The 24,005-nt window shown below is 39.4% G+C and overlaps 1 protein-coding gene across 6 annotated transcripts in view; it reads right to left on the bottom strand.

The window, feature by feature from the left end:
• inpp4b (inositol polyphosphate-4-phosphatase type II B) overlaps nt 1-24,005 on the bottom strand; it is a 208,034-nt gene that overhangs the window by 153,053 nt on the left and 30,976 nt on the right. For 3 of the 6 annotated variants that reach the window (XM_067404889.1, XM_067404894.1, XM_067404890.1), the window contains exon 3: nt 3,796-3,875. In XM_067404889.1, the coding sequence (XP_067260990.1) occupies nt 3,796-3,875 (80 nt within the window). Of the gene's footprint in view, nt 1-3,795; nt 3,876-11,013; nt 11,048-11,692; nt 11,831-24,005 lie in introns of those variants that run through there. The other 3 variants (XM_067404892.1, XM_067404891.1, XM_067404893.1) reach the window with 3 other exon arrangements.

Below are 24,005 nucleotides of genomic sequence, written 5' to 3'. Positions count from 1 at the left end.
TTGACATTTTTTTGTGCATTTTTCAGAAATATGGCATTTTTGCAAGCGGCCTCAGACTTTTGGGGGGCTGCCCCCTAATAGTCGACTAATCATTAAATCAACAAGAAGAGGCTTAGTCAACCAAAATTTTATTAGTCAGGAAAAAACCCTTGTGGCGAAGTCACGCGGGTCCTTGTGGTAATAACAGTATGTCGGGCAGGAAATCCAAATGATTGCTTATCATCCATTGACCTCAATGGCTTATCATTTTAAACATGTAAGCAGTAGCAACTTTACATGGCTGCTCATTCTATTGTTAACCTAGATAAATGTGCACTATTAGGCGCATATCCACGTGTTTGTGCGCAGTGTATTAGCACGCTTAAGCAGAGTTCAGACTGCATGATTTTCAAAGTAGTCGGGTCACTTTTCTTTTCACACTGCATGACTATCTTGGCCAGCATTCAGTCGCTGCTGTGTTCACACTGCACGATGGATCGGCGACAGAAGGTTTCACACTGCATGACTTCACAATTGGAAGAATCGCCGACAACTCTGTCTGGCACGCAAACTACGTTTCACAACCAAACACACGCGAGACGTGACAAGGAAACAACCCAATATCACGCGTGCAAGACCGGAGTTATTATTATTATTAGTATTATTAAAAATGGCAGCCCGCAAGAAGCTTGCAATACGAATTGCCTGTGCGCTGATTTGCAGTGAATACAAGAAAAGGAAAAGAAGAATATGGAGGAAGAAATGGTTGGGGAGACTGTGGATTGTTTGTTCTGCAACGAGAGTTGGAGGTAAATAAATAACTTTTCAATGTGCCGCTGTTGCGGATGGTCAAGCAAATGTTTGTGCTTTGTTTCTGTTTGATATAATTGTAATATTTATCTGAAACGAAGCCATGCTTGCTGATATTGTGGTCTACAACTCATCCCCGAACTCCCCGCTGCTCTGTATCTTGCTCTCTCATTGGCTGTCGGTCATCGCCGATGTAGTTTTCAGTCAGAACACTTTTCACACAGCAGGATTTTGAATCGCCGACAGGTCCAGATATTTAGCATGCCAAATATCTCACGGGCGTAGGCGACTCATCGGCAATTCTCTCAGACCGTGTCTTTGCTCATTCACACTGCGTGATTGTCACTCACGTGAACGAGCACCGATTTGCCTGTGATTTCCGGGCATTTGTCGGCGATTTCTCAAAACCTGTCGGTGAGCCAAAATCGGGGCTAAAATCGTGCAGTCTGAACTCGGCTTTACTGCATGACTTGGAGGCGCCGGCGCAATCACTTGCATTTTTACCTGGAATCAACTTAAAATACTCCATCATTTTTGGTCATACAGAGAAGATAATACATAATTGGAAACTGACTTTTATTTGTGTAAACAGACTATAACAAGAAAACATTGTGCCTTTGTAAAATAAACAAAACAAACAGGATGCGCTTTCTGCTGTCTCTGTCTCTGTGAACTTGAGGTCATCAAAAAAAAAAAAAAAAAAAAACTCAGTGTATACTTATCTCACAGACATGAGAAATATATCTATGGAAAGCATGAAACATCTTTTAAACGAACCAATATGCTCTCTGCCTATGTCATCCTTATGAAAGGAGCATTTCTTTCTATTGGTGCTTTCACTATACTGCAGAGATGGCGAGGCAGCATCATCAACTTCACCAACACTGATTCAGAAAACACTAGTTTATTAATAAATAATTAAAAAGTCTCTTTGCTATTTTTTCCCCTGACACATTCTTGATCATTACTTTTGCTGGTGCTTTGCGGGAAGCTTTATGCATGTGCTTGAGCCCTGATTAGGCTATATTACGCCTAAAAATATTAAACGCTCATTATGGTTCAGTAATCTCCTCAGTATATATTTAAGTAATTAAATTAATATAAGCATATGATTAGTCAACTAATAGCTTAAATGAATGACTAATAGTCAACTACAAAAATCTTTAGTCATTGGCAGCCCTAGACTCTTAGACCCCAAGCACTGTACGTCTTGCTGCATTACACAAGAGACAGCGCAGTGCTTTTATACTTCTGCTGCTCCTCACCAAAGAGAAACGCTATTCTGAGCATCAATGGAGACAGAAAGAGCGACAGAGAGCAAATAACCAGCCAGAGACAGCGAAACAGAACAAACAAGAAGCAAGGGCCAGTGTCTACACTGCAACATGACCAATAGGCCAATTAAAGGGAAACAACGATCAATATTAATACTGATGTATAATAGAATTCCACATTGCGGTGTGCAGGGAATCCCTCCGGCTGTCACTCACAAACACAACACTATCAATTATGACTAAGCAGCAATCCTCGCTGGTGTCGAGACACACCGGCTCTGCTCCAAAACACAGGAAGCTTTCTTAATGTGTATTGCCTACAAAGCATCCTAACGGCCAAGAGACTTATGAGGGTGCTTTTTGCAGATGGCAACTAAGCAAACAACCCTCCAATTTGGCCAAAACAAGGTATCTTTTAAGGTAGCAGTTGGTAGAGCTTTAAAATGCTGTCAGCTCACAAAGTTTTGGAGCAAATCCAGTGTGTCCGTGTACACGGGAAAGAATAACTGCACTGGAGCAGCTGTTTGAATGGGAAATTGTTTAGTGAACGCCAACAAGGCAACAAAACTGTTGGTTTAAAGTCCTGTTGGCATGTTGCAGATGCTTCTGGATATGAATGTGTCCTGCCTGCACCATCTGTACTAATTTAGCTCTGAATACCAATTTGTCATTTAATTGGTGCTTAAATATGATTTACAGTACATTTACAGGAACAACCCCACTGGGAGGAGCACAATGGTGATCATCATTCATGAATCAAACCTTGTGGGCTTTGAACCTACAATCGTTTAGAATGCATAATCAGATCTACTGTGTAACTACTATGCCACAAAATGTCCTCTACCTGACTTTCTCCACAACACATTACCCAATTTTTATATTTGCCCAGCCCCTTAACATCATCAAAACTAACCAAACTTGTATACAATAGGGATGGATGCTATTACTAAAATATTTTATATTAATATAATATATTAATACTGTAATTTTTGCTGGAAAATTCAACAAAACAGTTTACAGACTACAGTGTAGTCACGCCCCCAGTGGTGAACCACTGAAATTTCAAAACACTTATGACTTAATGAAGCCTCGTTTACTGAAATCAGATTTCAGTATTCAAATTTTATTCAGTTCAAATTTTCAGATTTTATCAGAAATGTCAATTTGTGCAACGACATGAGGTTGAGTAATTAATGACAGGATTTTCATTTTTGAGTGAACTAACCCTTTAACAAAAAAAATCATCAAAACAGTAAAAATAATATCTTAAATCTGATAGTTCTGAGTCTAAATTCAAAGATTTGAATTCAAAGTTCTGAGTGTTTCTTCAAAGATGCTGTAAAATGCTGGAACGTGCAATGGTTCTCTGCACCCGAAAAAAAACTTAACTCTCTATGTCTTAACCAGTTTTGGGAAATGTCCTACTCCATATTTTTGCATGTTACGTAATAACATAAATCAACCACCCACCCAGTCCTGCCATACAATAAAAACTCAAGCTGTGCATTTATTGGACAGTCAGACCAAGCTGTGTGGCAACTAAATATGTGCCAAATACAGGAGCAGATGGCCTGTTTTCTACTGGAGTCTCAGCCCTGTTTGATCAGCTGTGTGAGCCTGACATCATCTACCTCCAGAGAGTTCATTGCATGTGCACGAATCACACCAAATGAAGTTTGCACCATAAAACGACAGCACTGCAGAGAAAGATAAAGCACACAATGCAACTCACCTCAGGCTGAGAGAAAGCTGCTGGTCTTTGGACTGGAGGAGATCGGCCACGGAGAAGCTGCTACTTCCCAAGAAGTTGCTCTAAAGAGGAAACACAGCAGAATCTGGTCATGAAATGAATGCACACATCACCCAACTGAACAGATCTCCTGTAGAACATGTGTATCCAAAGAGTCTCCTACTACATACCCTTTTCATTAACATTTAAAGACGTCACTATGTCTAAACTGTACTACGACCTTCAGTATTACAGTTGACTTTTAAATTCCTCTGAGGTAGCAAATTGGATATAGAACTGCAATTCGAATTATGAATGTAATGAAGCAGAATTAAAAATGAACTGAAATTCAAATTTTGAATGTAATGAAGCAGAATTAAAATTCAGATGGATGGATGATGGTATAGCGGATGGATGGATGGATGGATTGATTTTGGTATAGTGGATGATGGATGGATGGATGATGGATGGATGGATAAATGGATTTTGGTATAGTGGATGATGGATGGATGGATGGATGGTACAGAGGATGGATGGATGGACAGAGGTTGGAATGGCAGATGTATGGATGGATGGACAGAGGTTGGAATGGCGGATGGATGGATGGATGGATGGATGATGGTATGGCGGATGGACGGATGGATGATATAGAGGATGGATGGATGGATGATGGTATAGTGGATGGATGGATGGATGGTACAGAGGATGGATGGATGGACAGAGGTTGGAATGGCAGATGGATGGATGGATGGACAGAGGATGGTATGGCGGATGGATGGATGGATGGATGGATGGATGGATGGATGATGGTATAGCGGATGGATGGATGGATGGATGATGGTATGGCGGATGGATGGATGGATGGATGGTATAGTGGATGGATGGATGGATGGATGTATGATGGCATAGTGGATGGATGGATGGATGGATGGACAGAGGATGGTATGGCGGATGGATGGATGATGGTATAGTGGATAGATGGATGGATGGATGGATGGACAGAGGATGGTATGGCGGATGGATGGATGGTATAGAGGATGGATGGATGTATGATGGTATAGTGGATGGATGGATGGACAGAGGATGGTAAGGCGGATGGATGGATGGATGATGGTATGGCGGATGGACGGATGTATGGATGGTATAGAGGATGGATGGATGGATGGATGGATGGATGGACAGAGGTTGGTATGGCGGATGGATGGATGTATGATGGTATAGTGGATGGATGGATGGATGGATGGACGGACAGAGGTTGGTATGGCGGATGGATGGATGGATATTGGTATAGTGGATGGATGGATGGATGGATAGATAGATGGACAGAGGATGGTATGGCGGATGGATGGATGGATGGATGGATGGATGGATGGATGGATGGACAGAGGATGGTATGGCGGATGGATGGATGGATGGATGGACAGAGGAAGGTATGGCGGATGGATGGATGGATGGATGGATGGATGCAGTGAGCATGCATAAACACATACTGTAGGAAAGAACCAGCAAGAGCAAGCCATCAATAAACACAAATACACAGAGTGGACAGGAAATAGAAAATAGATTGGTCGAGGAAAGGAAGACAGTTGAAGAGTGAGAGAAACAGATAATGATTAGAGAGAACAAGAAAAAGCAAAGTTTTGTCAAAAAGCAGAAACACTTAGCTAGAAGTGTGAAGCTTTTACAGGCCGTACAGTCAGAAAAACAGATTTTGGTTGCTAAATTGTTCATACTGGTTTATATAGTGTTGCTAAGGAGTTGTAAGATGGTTTCTAAAGTGTGCCAGTGCACTAGGCGGCTGCTACATAAACATACACACAGATGCAGGCTGACAGACAGATCCCGTGCTATATTGAAAGCTCTAGGAGGAGTGACGGTTCATAAATGTCTGCTCTCAGAAGGATACAGCAGCTTAAGCACAACTGCTTTGTCAAGCAACATAATGAGAAAACAGAGACATAAATGTGGACTGGATGTGTTCATCGATCTTTTTTTTTTCCCACTGAGAGAGATCCGGTCATACCAAGGACATGCAGCCCTCTACGCTGCCTTAATTAGTAATTACAACACACAATCACACACAAGAATCCCTCGACATCTCTCAAAAATTAATTACCGTGCCACGTTCTTCACTGTAAAGACAGGCCCAAACAGAAATGCTGTAAAGTTGATGTACACATGTTTTATATGTATAAATGTATATGTGTGTGTGTGTAGTTCAATCATGAATCTCTAGAAGGCGCAAGTTGATAAGTCCTTTACATGCAGTCTGTAAGCAATCACTCATTTTTGGGTCAACTAACTCTTTCAGAACAAAGCAAACAATCTACTAGTCTGAACAGGTCATATAGTGACATATACAGGTGTATATATATATTGGTAGCTGAAAGCATCATTACATGTTCTTTGTTTTGAGAACCAAGTTTTGACTGTATTTCAAACAACATTCCTCTACTGTTCCTCACCTCCACTAATCCAACTCACTTTAAAATCACTGAAGAGCAAACATGAGCAGCACTAAATGTTCCTGCCGTTTGCCTTTCTTAAATAAAGATTTACTCGTAACGGCCCGCATATGGTGTTTACCAAGACACAAGTGTTGTCACAGATCAAGACGGGATCTCACGGTCGTGCGTGACATGATGAAATGCGTGGGAATACTGTGTACAGCTTTGCTCTGACTGAGACGTGGGATAATTAGAAACAAGAGTGTTTATTCCTGAGCAGGAATTGGTTTAGCATCATCATCGCTTTAATTCGGCTAAATAAGAAGGTCACTAACCAATCTATGGGAGGTTAAAACAGAATACGTAGTGATTTATTGATGCTTTACATGTGCTGAAAAGGTTACGGGCCAATTCACAGTACTGACAAAGACTTGAGTGAAAGAGCTGGATGCGAGTCGAGATACTAGCTAAATACTGTACATATACCTACTGTAACATTCAGTGTACAAATACTCTTCTAGCTTGTCTTGGTCTATGTCTCTTTTGAAACCTGACAAAATGGCAGTGCTTGAGGAACACAATCTCAGGCGTCATTACTCCCCAAAATGTGCTGAACAGTATGCTAAGTGTGAAAGAGAGATCAGTCGCACAACTCAGAAAAAAACTCTGTCCATGCAGCAGAATCAGTTTCAGAGAGCTTTGAGATAAAGTGATGCATCCGCTGAGACTAGTTATCTGCATATAACTATGCCAATAAGTGCATAGGCAAAATTCATGCTTGTAAACACTTTCACTGGTTGTAACGGTTTCAAACAGTCCTATTTAGATCACCTTTACTACTGTATACGACAATGAGATTTTGTTTCTTTGTGCAAAATCAAGTAAATGTGTCCTTCCTTCACCTGAAATACACATTATAGTGATATTTATTCTAGATACAGGTGCATTAATGATATGACAATGTATGCAAATCATTTAAATTACAAAATAGCAACATTTAAGTACATACTTGGAAATAACAACCTCAGCTTTTGTTAAAGTTGTTAATTTCGGGACCTATTATGCCCCTTTTCACAAGATGTAATATCCAAGAAAGTCCAGAATGTGTCTGTGAAGTTTCAGCTCAAAATGATCCACACATCATTTATTATAGCTTGTCAAATTTGCCCCTATTTTGGTGTGAGCAAAAACGCACCAATTTTGTGTGTGTCCCTTTAAAAGCAAATGAGCTGCTGCTCGCGGCTGCTTTCCAGAAGAGGGCGGAGCTTTAACAGGTTGCTCAACAACAACAAAGCTGGAGAATCTCACGCAGCTAAAATGAGGATTGTCAGTAACGGAGTTCAGTCTTACATTGTTCAAACCAGAGTCAGAAACTGATGGAGAGACTCAGGAAGAAGTTACAACTTTTAGAATGAAACTGGATGTTTCTGAATGGTTAGTGGATAAATTTATGTAGTTGATGTGGATTTGATTCAACTCATCGACTAGTATGTGCCGTCATGTTCATCTTTTGTGCAAATTCAGCATTGAATTGACCCTCGTTTGTGAAGCAGTCTGGTGTAAAATGACGGCAACACTCTACTACAACAACTCTTCTTCTTCTCTAAAGCATCCCAATATGGCCATGCCCACTTTGTTGTGTGTTCTCGGGGGCGGGGTTTATGTAAATTGTAAGGTTTGTGATGTCACAACCCGGGAAGAAGCTTGTTGTAGTCCCTACCAGCCATTTGTTGTAGTTTTTAAGTGATTTCTGTAAAAGAAAATATCTCCCTGTGTATTGAACTTTGTTGTTTATGTTCAAACAGTAACATTACATACTAACTAAAGATAAAAAAAGTGAAATTATAATCAACCACCCCTTTAACTACTTTTCTGTTCTAATCAGTTTTGCATTTCACAATCGGTCATTGTATAAGATAATGGTAGGAAAGAATTGCACTTCAAGTGTTCTCATCTCCTTTGCTAACAGTATTTTGGTGGCATTTTGGCCACAGTGTATTTTCTCATGTACCAACTTTTATTACTCAGTAGTTCCTGAAAAACTATTTGAAAAAAGAAAAAGAAATTTATAAAATATGTGATCAGAAATTCTCAACATGAATCAAACCTCAGAACCAGGCCTTTAGGAAGTATGCATTTCATTGATACAGCTATATCTGTAATCCATTGAGAGAGACAGGTGTTTAGGGAAGTGCTTTGGTGGTTTTTAGTTTCTATTTAGTGTTTTTAGAGCAAATAATAAAACCCAAGCTGACCTTTTACCCCAGACGGCCTTTAGCCCTGCTCTGCATGCTTTACCTTGCTTTTCTTCCTCCTAACACACTTGCATACAGACACACAACAGTGTGAAATCTTGATAACAAACCACCTGCAGCGGTTTTTGTCATGCTGTATTGTCTTTCTTTCTGCCTTCTTTCCGTGCTGAAGCCGACTCATGAAGGACCAGACATCGCCGCAGAAATAGTCTCAGTCTACGGATGAGTCACATTGCGAGAGCGTTTTTATCTTGTGTACTTTTCCAACTGTTGGTGGAGGAATTTTCTGCTTTTAAAGGGCATCCTTTGCACTGACCTCTTCTACAAGAACACTTCCTTCCTCAGCGCTTTTACGCTAATAGATCAGCTTTTTGGGTGCGTTGGAAGATTACCACACACACACATAAAACACCCATGAACACAAAACGCATGTGCATAAACTATCTACATCAGAAAAAAAGCTATTAAAGCCATTTATATTAAAAAAACACACAAAATATATGTAACATAAACAATAAATAAATGTGAAATAAATGTACACACAAAACACACAAAAACAAGTGGAGATGCGTCCCCTCAGCTTCATAGTCTATAGCCAGATTGTGTAGAACAATCTGCTCATCATTCAAGCAGACGAACATAAGCCTTGATGAGCATTTCCTGAAGGAAACAGCAGCATGATCAAGGCAGCAAAAGATGTTATGGTTTAAGGTGAGTGTACGTGTTAGTCTTTGATTCGGTGTGAATGAAATGCTGCATCAGAGATGATCTGTCACCGTCAAGTCACGCACACAGCACAGACACATCATGCATCTGATCAGCTGCACACGACAATCAACACATGATGCGACAGTTACATATATGCAAGAAAGTGTGCACATAGATATCGCAGTGGCATCACTTTTGGATACATTTTGAACACTGAATATTCTATCAATGGAAGTCAATGGGAAATTTTCAAAATGTAATCTCAAATTCCTAAAAAAACAATATATATATATATATATATATATATATATATATATATATATATATATATATATATATATATATATATATATATATATAGGTATAAAGTTTACAAAAATGCTTGAGAGATGATTTTTATCGACCAACATTATTGGTCAGACCACTTAATCAGCCTATATCGGGCAAAATCAATCAGTTCTAGTGAGAATCAACCTTACATATAAGTAAGACCTCCGTTCATCTTCGGAACACAGTTTAAGATATTTTAGATTCAGTCCGAGAGCTTTCTGTCCCTCCATTGAAGATGTATGTGCGGTAGACTGTCCATGTCCAGAAAGGTAATAAAAACATCACCAAAGTAGTCCATGTGACATCAGTGGGTTAGTTAGAATTTGTTGAAGCATCAAAAATACATTTTGGTCCAAAAATAACAAAAACTATGACTTTATTCAGTATTGTATTCTCTTCTGGAATCCTTTTCATTGAATTGATTCCATTGAATCCTTTCATCTGTCGGCGTTGGTAATGCACTTTTACGTCGCTGTGGTTGTTTTTGGCAATTAGGACATCCACGACATTTTGAAGCATCGAAAATACATTTTGGTCCAAAAATAACAAAAACTACTTTATTCAGCATTGTATTCTCTTCCGGGTCTGTTGTCAATTTGCGTTCACGACTCCGCTTCTTCTTCTTTCCTGTTGTACGGCAGTTGGCATCCAGCTTATTGATGCATTACCGCCCCCTTCTGCTCCAGAGTGTGGTTCACGACTCTGCAGTGACGCTGCTGACGTGTTATCCGTTGCGCACAAGCCTCTTTTACAGTCTGAGGGAGACGCACGCTGTATTCAAGCTATTCTACATTGTTTGTATTTTGGTATTGCTATATTTTTTAAAATGGTGCGTAGGTGTGCATGTCACGGATGTCCTAATCACAAAAAACAACCACGGTTACATAAAAGTACATTACCAACGCCGACAGATGAAAGGATTCAGTGGAATCAAATCAATGGAATCAGTTCAATGGAATCAATTCAATGGAAAGGATTCCAGAAGAGAAGACAATGCTGAATAAAGTCGTAGTTTTTGTTATTTTTGGACCAAAATGTATTTTCGATGCTTCAACAAATTCTAACTAACCCACTGATGTCACAATGGACTACTTTGATGATGTTTTTATTACCTTTCTGGACATGGACAGTCTACCGCACATACATTTTCAATGGAGGGACAGAAAGCTCTCGGACTAAATATAAAATATCTTAAACTGTGTTCCGAAGATAAAGGTCTTACGGGTTTGGAACGACATGAGGGTGAGTCATTAATGACATAATTTTCATTTTTGGGTGAACTAACCCTTTAATAAAGTAAACATTGTATTAAAAATTTTTTGCCACCGATATATTGGTCTGATGTAAATTTGTTTGACCGCTGATACTTAGCAAAGCAACACTGAAATTACTGACAAAATACATTTTAAATGGAGAACATTAAACAGTTCAAACAGAATTAAATCCAGTAGTTTAATATCAAGTGTTGAACAAACCCTTACCAGAATGTCTGAGGAAAATCAATACTGTGCAGATCTGCAAGAACAAACACATCAGCAAGTGAAAAGAGAAAGTTTCCTGCCATTCATAATGAGTTGTGATCTTTGACTGCTGTCACTCTCTCTCTGTGTCGGAGGCTTAAAAACAAACTTCTGAACGTGCCCTCACCTCGTCACCAGAGGAAGTGTGCATGCAACACAAACACACACACATACACACACTACCTTGCTGTCTAAATGAAGACATACCACAGGCTTTTGCTGTTTATATCAAACTAATTATGACTCCAGAATAATCCAATGCTGAAAATATACTTTCTGCATGTAAGCATTCAAAAAACATTATTCACTTTATTTATAAATCTCTGACAACATCCCCAAAAGGGAGAATTTTTCTCACATCTAAGGACAATTTTGTCCCCAAACTAAAACAAACACACATGTGGCTCTTTAAAGATGACACCTCTCATGCTCCAAATCCCCAAACACAAGCCAAAGCACTTATTTCCCACACGGATCATACCAATGTCTGTCCAGCAGCAACCAGTCCATCCCACCTGTGAGTTGGGTTCATTTTGCTTTATGTGACAAAGCGCAGACCCCTCAAGACAATCTCATGTGTGTCCATACCTGCATAAGCACACTTAAACGCTGCGTGTTGATATCTTGAAAGCAGACTCACTTGTTAAGAGTAGCGCTGGCACTCAGAGGTCCACAGAGGAAGTGTCCTAGTGAAGCTGTCGCGGGGCAGAACCGCCTCACAGGGCTGTTGCGCGACTCCACATCTCCTCTGAATAAGCTGCGCACTGGTACATTTGCAGCCTCCTTCACGTCTATGCATACCAGCCCAAGCGAGCAAACACACACACACACACACACTCGCACGCGGAGCAGAGACACGACCCGACTGAACGACTGAATAAACCACTGCAGTTCTGAGCCGACGCCAGAAACACTGAGACAGAGAGAGAGAGAGAAAGGGGAGGGAGTAAGACTGGGGAGGCGTGTAATACTGAGAGATTAAGGAAGGAACAGAGAGAGAGAGAGAGAGAGAGAGAACACACTGTGTGAAAGAGAGAGCGCAATGGCAAAACTAGGTGAGACAGAAAGAGACCTCACACGGGTTAAACAGTGACAGGGGTCAGTGACTCAACAGCTACTTGAATTAACACACACAAACAGACGCTGATTGTGCAGAGAGAGACGTATGGGCCATATAGTCTGATATTTGTGTGTGTTTGCTCTGCAGTCGGAGGAATTACTGTTTCACAGGCTTTACAGGCTTACAGCTAATCCACAAACACACACACATGCATCAGAGACATGTTTTCTGGGAAAAAGGAGGCTGTGTCTCTTCAAAAAATATATATTGTATTGATCAAATATTTGACGAAAGCAAAAGAAACATTACAAAACGTTCGATTGAATCCTATATAAACCATATTTTATTTAAAGGGCAGTCGTTAAAGTTGGGGAAACTTCTAAAGTGCTGAATGGGAATTCCAACAAACATAATGTTTTGTTTCCGTTTGCTCCAAAAGCAAAGGAAAAATGACACTATAGCATTACTAGGCCTTTACAAAAGAGAAAAAAAATATTGAGAGATTGATTATGTTGGTCAGAAAAGAGAAAGGGATCAAATTTGTAGTCACTCCCTTAGTCTTTGTGTTAGAAACACTCACACTTCAGAGAATTTAGCACCACAGTAATATAACACTGTCCTATAAATGTACATTCATTTTTTTAAAATGAAAATACAAAAAAAATCTTTGCTAGATGTACAATGTTATAGTGCCCCTATTATGCAATTTTAAAGGCTCCTAATGTTGTTTTGTAGTCTCCTACAATAGATTTACATCCATCCAAGGTCAAAAACCACATTTTTACATAATAATCATGGCAGCATCAGCTCTTTTCTCACAGTGTCTGAATCAGTTTCATGAAGGATTGGGTTTCTCTAAACCCCTCTTTTCCACAAGACTGCTCTGATTGGTCAGATGGCCCAATCTGTTGTGATTGGTCTACTCCGCTCTGATTCGTCAGGGGTACGTTCAAGCTCAAACGTTTTGCTAAGGTTTCCGGGTTGAACGACATGTTTCCTGGAAATGGTGCGCAACAGGGTTTGAGACACGTTTTCTCTTGTTTGAGTGGTGTGTCAAAAATGTCAGCCCAATCAGCATCAACATGTATATAAACTAGGGCTGGGTAAAAAATATCAATTTCTCGATTTTAATCGATTAGTCTAGTCTGTTTTTAGTTGATGAATGAGCAGAATATGTAGCGCCTTCCATAAATCGCAATAATCTGTGTGCTTTGTGACTTTTGATATGAAGCAAAGTCTCAGATTTCTAATGACGTCCATCTTATTATACTGTTTAATGTGGCGTGACAGATCGCTTCAGCGCCTCAGTTAAAGAGAAGCGGCAGCATGAGCGCATGTGAACATCCTCTCCTCCACTTTAATACCAGCGCGAAATAAACGACTAAACATCTGAAGGTACGTTAAAATATACAGTACATCTTACCTAAATCCGTATCATGTCTTGTGTAATCGCTCAATCAGTGTTTCAACCTCGGAAAGACGTCAATAAAACAGCTTGTAAACAATGTCATGTAACGTTACGTTTACCTCAGAAAACATTAATATTCAGTGACCATAAACTCATTGGTCAGCTAGAAAAGTGTACTCTAGAAAGCAATATTCTGATAAATATAGCTATGCACCGTTACATATTGTAGTTTACAGCATTAGTTGAGCGATTTTTTTCTTCTAGAAAATTTGCCATGTACTGTATCTGATATACTACATCCACAATAATCTATATCGAATCGAATCAAAAGCATGTGAATAGTAATCGAATGGAATCGTGAAAACTGTGTCAATTCACAACCCTACTATAAACCACACGGTATAAAAGAGACAGCTCGCACTATGGGTCCAAGTAAAGTCGTTTACAAATGTGTTCTCTTTTATTCTGGACGTCAAGTGGAGTGACTGCAGCGTATTTTGCATTCTCAGCTGCCATAGTTGCAACTCTTGCGTCATCAGAACAGGGTGTTCAACGCACCAAGCGTTTCCATTTAAAAAACGTTTTGCAACATTTTGTTGGGGCTGAACGCAGCCCAGATGACCCAGTCTGTTGTTATTGGTCGAGCGCTTACAGTGCGTATCGGATACCAAATGCCCATTACCGAATCTGAATTTGAACTCCAAATTTTCCTCAGCGCTTGATACACGGTGGCAACAATGGCGTCAGTTTACCGTATAAATAGGAACTCAAGTCCTCATCTTTGTAAGTGCATGAAAAGTGGATTTGCTTTTGCATTACAGAAAAGGGCGTCTTCACAACATGTTGACAACACAAACTAAACTCTTCTATCCTCAGCTACATCTTTTACAGTGTTTGAGGGTCAAAGTAGACGTTGTTCGCGGACAGCCAATGAAGTCCATAGACTAGCATTATGCAAATGTGTAACAGGAAGTAAGGCTGGAATTACTTGTTTCGGCTGTTCAGAATCTATTCTTTCTTTTAGGAGACAATAACTTTATTTGTCATGCACTTTGATCTTTAAAACTTTGCAGACTTTTTACATTAGCAAACAGCTATATTAACATTGCATGAAAGGTAATATATATGAAAAAGCATAATAATAACTGTGGAAATGTGCCATCACAGTCTGTAAAAAGATTTCTGGGTTTACTGCATTGTGTATTTCCTTTGAAATAGGTCAGGATTAAGACTATAAATTATTATAAATGTTACAGTAGCAAATGTAGTGGAAAAATACCAGTGTTACCATCAATGCAATCAGTCTAAATAGGTCAAACTAGTGAAAATGGAAGGACTAATTAGAGTAAACAACTTAACCACACAGGCAACACCACTTTGGTCACGTTTGAATCATGATGACCTTGAAATGATGATCTGTGAGTAATCTGGTTTTTCAGCTCACTTTTTTTTCTTTTTCTTTCTTTTTTTTTAAACCTGCACCTCCTTTATTATGACAGCCTCAGTGTTTACAGACAATTTGATGACTAATGGTCTGAAAAGAGTATAGTGAATATTTGTAGTATATCTTATTTGTAGTATTTGTAGTATATTTTATTTGTAGTAACAAAATAAAAGCTACACAAAACATGGTTTAAACTGCATTATTGTAGTTATCTTTGATGCAATGTCAAAACAAAATTGATAAGACTTCGCGGGCTGGTGCGATCTTTTAGTGTACACACATATACAAACCATCTTTCAGTGCAGCTTACATCTTCACACTGAGGTTTCACACCAGCATTAGCTTGGTTTACTGTACATGAACCTGTTGCAATGGTAGAGTTTCATCTGCAGCAGCTGCTAAGAGAGTGCTCCCAAAATTCAAAAATAGAAATGCATTGATAAATTAGTACACGTAAAGAATTTTTTATTTTTTTTTTTGCATTTAAAAAAAAAAACTCCACTGGATATGAAAGAAACCAATGAATGTCGACTGACATTCAAAACTGCATGTAAAAGCAAAACAAACTGTGATTAGCCACTATGTATGTCAATCAAACTGTCTAAGTGGGCGGGTCTAAACCAATATAAGCTGCTTATTCAGTACAGTCTGACGATCAAATGTCTGGCGGCATAAAACTGTTACATAACCTCTTACACTACTGGAACTGCATGATGACAAATTTACATTACATTATTAAAAATTAACTTCTTAATTTCTGCACTCAGCAGCCGCTTCAACAGCACTGGCCTCTGAGATAGTGAAAACAGATATCTGGGTAACACTTCATTTCAAAAATCTATTTTAGACATTCTACTAACTATAAGTAACTTTGCAACTATATGTCAAATTATTCTACTAATCCAAACCGTAACACTTAAACCTCACCTAACAGTCTACTGATACTCTAATGCGAGTTTTTTGTCATGGAGTTGCAAAGTTACTTAAATAAGCAGAGTGTCTAAAGTGGACGAAATAAAGTGCAAGAGTCTAGGCATCACTAGGCCTACAATTTCAATACCTTAGGCATGTTTGTTTAAGATTAATCTGGTCAATTCAGTCTGCTCTGTCTTTTACTGTAAACAGCCTTTAAACTGAAAGCAACTTTTAACACACACAAACATACACAAACAAAATACAGGTCACACTACAATGATAAAGCATCTCTGAGTTCAAAGAGCACACTTCAGATGCTGTAGAAATTTGTTTACTACCAACATACAGTATGAGCGATTGAGACTGAACTTCCCTTCCTGATGTAACTGAACATGACACATGGACAGAAACAGTCATGAGCTCTTATATAGTATAATGTTGTCTAGACTAACATCTTGACAATTAAGCCACGGTGTTGTCATGTGAGTATGTGCACTTTCTCTTGAAGCTTTACTTTAGTTGTATTTACTTAATACAAGTATAAGTCTACAACTCAACAGAGAAACACAGCTTGCACACACCTTCTACTGAACATGGTTAGTATGGTTAGCAACTAACCAAGTATGGTATACAGATTGCAACAAAATGATTCATCAGAAGTAGCGCAGCACAAACGCATGGAGAGTGACCTACCGGCTTGAGCTTCAGACCCAATAATGCTTCTTAACTTCATAAACAGCGACAGGCCTTTGAATTAAAGCATCAATAGATTTGTCCTTGATCAGACTTACTCCATGTACTAAAACACAAGTGAGCGAACAACTCCTAACACAAGAAATAACAGTCGTGTAGAGTCATTCCACAACGTGCCCATGCTCGCCCCAAACCTCCACATGACCATTACAAGCCAATTACAACAGCCAGAGATGAACATGTCAAAATTTAAGAACTGGCTCTCTTCCAGTTCATGAACAGGAAGAGGAATTTACTGATTTGCAATTCACTGGAATTTCATTATCATAAACACAGACAAAACATATTTTCAAAAAAAAATTTCTGATTAAACATTTCACTAGATAAAATTCAATAAGGTCAAAACAATGATCAGCCATCAAAGTGGATTTTTTAAAAATATATATACGTTGTCCTCACTTTTATAAAAATATAAACAGACTTTAAAATTTTAATATATATTTTAATAATATAATAATTAGTATAACTAATAAATACTAATATAATATAATATGATAAAATATCCATAAATACTAATTAGGGATGTCCAGATCCGATCATGTGATCGGAAATCGGGCCTGATCACATGGTTTCAGACTCGATCGGAATCGGACGTTACCTCCCGATCAGGACTCGGATATATATGTATTAGGGGTGCAACGGTTTTCGGTAAAAAAAAATCGAACCGTACCGTATGGTTTGTTTAAAATAGCAACGTGGAAAACAGACAGACAGGGTTCAAATAATGTATGTTTCAGTCGATGGATGCACAAAACGTTACAACAACGATAATCAGAAAGCGTGGACAAAACAGTCACTCTTTGTAAACTGTTAACTGCGAGTGCCGTCTGCTGTAATGTCCAGTCATTTACGCCGTCATCACCCGGGTGTTGATACAGGTGAGACCTGAACAGCACACGTTGCTATCTGTGTTTAAACTAACTCATTTAAGCCTTGTTGATTTAAACCTTCAAGAACAAGACGCACAAGTCAGCGCACAAATACTGAGTTCTCTTTCACATCTTGCACTTCAGCGGACAAATTCATACGAAAATTATTTAAAATGCCCGTCCTAGCGAGTATCCTAGCAAACATAGTCGGTTATGTCTTAAGTGAACGTATATTAGTCGATAAAGACAGCGCATGTGGAACAGTATAGGTATGTACTGGATTGCACATGTCTTAAAGGGAGAAAAACTATTTCTGCTGCCTGTTTTAATGTTAAATAAAACAACAAATAACAAAGAAATCACTTACTGCTCTTGACTGAATAGTTTTTGTAATTTCAATAATGATTAATCTTTATTTATTTTATACAGTAAAGATAATATGCAGTGATATTTTATATTTGATGACTTTATCCATTTTCTGTACGTGAAAACGACTGTTAGATACCTGAAAAACCTGAAAAGCACTGTTCCTGGATCGTTTTTTTTTCGCTCTTCTTGATTCTTTTTCATGTATTATAGAAGTATCGGATCGGGACTCGGTATCGGCAGATACTCAAAATCAAATGACTCGGACTCGAGGGCAAAAAAACATGATCGGGACATCCCTAATACTAATATATATATATATATATATATATTAGTTGCCATTTCAAAAATTAATTATATATATATATTAGCTACTGTTTCTGGAAATTCCCCATACTGAAAATGAAATGTGTTACAGTAGTTATATGAATTTCATAGCATTACAACTCTACATCTTATTTAAAACTGGAAGTAAAACGTAAAGCACAATGAACTAAATGATGAGAAATGCATGAACTGCACACAACCTATTGTTCACCATTGTTTCATTATTCATTGGTCTTCTGAAGATGAGACAGATACTACAACCACAGAGCTCATGGGTAGATCAGTGAGGGATGATGTAATCAGCAGGTCATTATCACAAAACAAACTCTGACAGGCTGATCAGGATTAATCTGGTCTCACCCTAAAGGGCTTTATTTTGCCATAACGTCCCTCTGACTGTACATTATCCTGCTCACTGCTTCTTCTTCTTACCAATTAAATAAATAAATGGACAATATTGATTTGAGTTGAAACTATTATGCTGGAAGAAAGAGACCGCAGAGTGATATGAAAGACATAAACCTAGTACAGCTATGTTGAAAATCAGTCAATTAGGCAGTTTAACGTCATTACTTATATTTATTATAATTAAATTTTATTTATTTTTTTATTTATAATAGGCTGCTAATACTAATTGTTATACTTTTTTTTAATTATTAATTTAAAAGGTACTTCTAGCATACATTTAAATTGACGCCATGGTGTTTTTTATTTGTCGTGTCTGATTTAGATCTGTGTCCTGAACTGATACGTTGAAGTATGTAATTTCTGTGACACTAGCGGCACCTAGCGGATTACAAAAATACAGCATATTTTGCAAACACCTTTCGCATGTTGCGCCTCCGTCGACTCAAACGTCACAAAAGCTACAGGTGCTTGTGAAGGCACGTCTCCACAGGTAAATATGGGCTACTCTCAATAAAAGTTCCAACATATTAGAAACACTTTTCGCTGTGTTGCTATTTGTCATGAGCAAGCAAATGAGTAAACTAACAATGTCTAGAGAGAACGTGAGCGTCTCGCATATTAGCTATAAACCCATTCAACGTAACTGCATTGGCCACATTTATTTACATGACGCACCACACAGCATACCCGGTTAAAAAAGTCACCGCTCGTCACTGATATATATATATATATATATATATATATATATATATATATATATATATATATATATATATATATATATATATGTGCAACCAATATATGGTTAATATAACTGTTCTTCTTTCAATCTGGAATCTTAGTCCTGTCTTTATTCAATCTATGTTGTATCTGAAGTTTATATTGTTATATTGCAAGTACATCATTCATTATATCACTTCTAAGAACAGGATCGTGGCAAGAGATTAAATCAATTAGTGGCTTTTTGGTTCAGAGGTCAAAGGTCAGAGTTTGAGGGTTCTTATCTCACTTAGTTACATACTGTGTGTCACAGAAACTGATAAGTTTGTTTCACAATTGCACCTCTGCCCGTTCCTCATCTTCCTGACTCTTTGAAGCATGCAGGTGGGCGGCTCGCAGATAAAAATGACAATGACACGAAGATGCACAGGCTTGATCATCTCAGAGCGAGCGCAGAGAGATCACAAACAGCACAGTGTAAAGTTTCACAGAACTACACTCGATGAGAAGTAACATTTGGCTGACCAACATCAACAGAGTGGCTTCTGGCTGGTCAACTTGTCTGTAGTAACTCTGTGATACGCTTTAACTTTGAAGACTTTAAGCACAAGGTCATTTTACAGTCACTCAAACACGCAGTCGTACACTTGAATGAATGCACCTCAAATAACCCATGGCAACAGTGGTGGTGGGGGGGAGGGGGTCGCTCTTGATGCTGGTCAGGAAAGAGCCATCAAACACACTGACACACGCACAAGCCTCCGGGTGACACTATCGTGCGGCGTCTCTTTGACATGCAGGAAGTCCAATTAAGGAAGTGCTTTGTGTCTGTGGCTCTGTTCTAAAATCTAGTGAGCTGCATGCATAGGCAACATGACTGAAATGCTACATATACGGCAACATGCAAATACATGCCTCATGTGAAGCAAACAGGAGATTCGACTCACATTTGATTCATAATTTGGCATTAGCGTGTTAAAACGCATATGACGCAATACTCTAACCATAAAAATACACAGCATACTCAAACATGAGTAAAATAGTCTAAAAATTATGCATAATAGTTTTTATAGGAGCTGTTTTAGCGATACTCTTTGGTATTGAGTGATTTACAAATCAACATTTCTCACTTTGTCTGAGTGGATTTTTCAATGAGCTTGTTAAATTATGCTGCCTACCTTTTGAAAACAGCCTTTGTGATTTAAAATGCTGCCTACATAAGCACTAGACCTTACACCCACAATGAGCCTTAGCATTAACTACAAAGATGCCAATTCTGTCAAAATCAGTACATCAAATCACAGATGTGTAATTGCAACCCAAACTTTAATTGGGTCCTATTATGCCCTTTTACGAAGTCATGGTTTTGTTTTTGGGGTGTACTAGAATAGGTTTTCATGCTTGATGGTTCAAAAACTGCATTATTTTTCACATATTACAGCATTTCTCTGCCCAGTCAGTCTCAAACACAGTGTTTAGTTCAGTGTTAATTTCGTTGACGAATAATTTTCGTCAATTACAGTTTTTCACGCACGAAAATGAGACGATGACTAAACAAAAATACGTTTTGAATGACTAAATCTATGACTAAAATCTAATCTAATTTTCGTCAACAAATAAAAACGAGACGAAAATGAAAGAGAGGGACAATTTGGGAAGATATCCAGTCAAGACTGCTGTCCTGTGTGGAATACGCGCACATTTGAAGTGCTGATCTAACTGCGGGAAATGCGGCGCTGTTGCGCCCTCTACAGGCTCTAGCAGCAGCACATCTGACTGCTTCGCAATTAATGAATAGCACACGTTTTTGCCAAGCGACTGCTATAAGCTAATGTTGATGAATTATGACAATGTTTACTACACAATTTTTATATGGTAGTATGTTTTAGACTGTTGTAAGAATGCGTATTTAATCACCCTCATGAGTCGCCTGCTACAGTGCAGACTGCAGACATTTCAGAATAAGAGTCACAGTGTATTTCGGGATGGTTTATAATTTTTTCCTGGTCATTATATTATTTTTACACAATAAATTGTATTTAATTTAATTTCTATTTAATTCATAGTAAACTACTGTATCTTGTCATAGGAAGGAAAGACTAAGAACATTATTTGACACATTATTCAATATATTTTACAGTAAGGGTTATTATAGTTAACTAAACCTAAAACCAAAGAAATCTTCATTACTTGAAATAGATTTTAACTGAAATAAAACATAAATAAATATATATATATATATATATATATATATAAAATGTAAACTTATTTTATTTCATCTAGTTTCTAGCTTAACCTGAGGTATTAAAATAACAAACAGAAATAAAATCTTATAGACATTTAAAAGCAAAAACTAAAATACATAAACGTTTAACTAAAATTACAATGAAAGCAGAAAAACTAAAAATCAAATCTAATAAAAATTTTAAATGAAAACTATTATAGACCTCAATGATAAGTGTGTCAATCCCTGAAAAGTACTGAATTTTGCTCTTTCGTATCTTTTTGCACTTGAACGAGCAAAGTACAGTTGGGTGATCATAAACAGTTTGGGGAATATCAGGTGTACCTATATCAGTGTATAGGATCTGTGTATTGTTAGAGAAATGCTTAATGCATTACAATTTAACTAAATTAGATTTTAGTCGACTAAATCTACTGTAGATTTAGTCTACAAAAATTGTATGATATTTAGTTGACTAAAGCTAGACTAAAACTAAAACAATTTCGGATGACTAAAATATGACTAAAACTAAATGGTATTTTAGTCAAAAGACTATGTGTCATGTCTTGTTCCCTTTCGTGGGAACTATCGACGCTACGTCGTTGACGTGATGGGAATCCTCTGTGTTTTTGTGTTCGTGAAGCACCACTGTATCCAACCAATGAGAGAGAGAACGTGACGTCATAGGCGGGCGACGTCGCGGACTATAAAGCACGCCCAAAAACAGAGAACGCTAGCTTCTGTTGTCTTCAGTAAGCGCTATCTGTATCTTGTCTGTCTTATTTACTGTTGTCTGTCTACCATCTCGCCAGAAAGTGATCTCTTTGTCTGAGGACAAGAGTTTCTAACAAGTGAAATAGACACATAAAAAAGACATATATATATATAAAATGACGGAGAAAAGCCAGCGTTTCACTAAGTGTGCACCTCCTTGTCCGCGATTCATCGTGGAGGGAGATACACACGAGATGTGTGTGAAATGCCTGGGAGTTGAGCACGCACAGGCAGCTCTTGAGGGGGCTGTCTGTGTGCACTGTGAGCGGCTCACTCTCAGGGCGCTGCGCTCACGCCGGGCGCTCTTTGAGGAGGGCGCCGCGGCGAGTGTTCCCCGCGGGTCTGGTCCCGCTGCTGCCGAGGCACAGCGAAGGCTGCACTCGTGGGGTTCACAAATGGATCTAGCAGAGGGGGAGAGACGGGCTTTGCCTTATCGCTCCCCTTACCTGCTAGATCTAGTGTCTCTTCTTTGGTGGTGGAAGCACGCGCTGCGGTTTCTTCCCCCGAAGAGAGACACCGATACTGAATATATCTTCCTCCGAGGAGGTTGATATTGAAGGTATCGAGGGTGGAGATGAGGGACCGTCATCCTCATCTCCAGCCCATGAGGAGCTTGCTGAGGTTATGGCCCGGGCAGTAAAAAAGTTGAATATAAACTGGCCCGTGGAGGAAAGCGTTCCCAAAATAAAGAGCAAACTGGACGAACGCTTTCTTCCAGCCAGGTCATTGCCTCAGCGTCGGGGACTGCCGTTCTTTCCCGACCTCCACGCCGAGGTGTCGAGGTCGTGGAACAGACTCCGTGCAGTACCGTGTCTTCAGCCCGCAAACATCCATGTACAGCAATATTAACGGGCTGAAACAACACGGTTATGGGGCGATGCCTCGGGTTGAAGAGACGCTTGCGAGCTATCTCTCGCCCGAGTCTGCATCGTCCCTGAAATCCCCGACATTGCCCACCAGACCATTAAAGCAAACATCAAATCTGGTGGGCAAGGCTTACTCGGCAGCGGGTCAGGCTGCGGCGTGTCTGCACACGATGAGTATACTGCAGGCATACCAAGCTGATCTGCTGGGGGAAATTGATGAAAGTGGGGAGGTAACCTTTGAGACAATCCAAGAGCTGAGGAGAGCCACGGATTTAGCTCTCCGTGCCACCAAGGAGACGGCCAAGTCAGTGGGCCGCTCCATGGCAGCACTGGTGGGCACGGAGAGACATCTGTGGCTCAATCTAGCTGACATAAAGGACAAAGATAAATATGTCCTCATGGATGCGCCGCTTTCCTCCGAGGGCCTGTTCGGTGACGCAGTTAATACTGTCGTCGACAGGTTCGAGGAGGCAAAGAAGCAGAAGGCGGCGTTTCAAAGGTTCCTCCCTCGAAAACTCATCCCCCTGAGGCTGCCGGGCGGGGCAGCCTCAGCCGACAGCCGGCTCCTCGGGGCACAGACCCCAACAAAAGGCCAGTGTGGCCGCCCGTGCTCCCCGCGGAAAGCTTGGGGACCGGAGCGTGCTGCACAGCCGAAGCCTTCCGGGGGTAGGGCGGATCTGAGGACCGTCATTATTTCCCGGAAGGCTTCCCAAAGAAATCCTGACGCTCGTGGGCCAGGGTTTCTGAGGGCAGCCCCTCCGAAGGGGTTCGACGATTAATTTCTATCGTTCCCCTTCGGCGCCCTCAAGGGACTGTTCT

This window comes from Chanodichthys erythropterus, chromosome 12, assembly GCF_024489055.1.
Source record: "Chanodichthys erythropterus isolate Z2021 chromosome 12, ASM2448905v1, whole genome shotgun sequence".
NCBI lineage: Eukaryota > Metazoa > Chordata > Actinopteri > Cypriniformes > Xenocyprididae > Chanodichthys > Chanodichthys erythropterus.
Note: the sequence above shows the minus strand (reverse complement) of the source record. Positions and strands in the feature narration are given on the sequence as shown.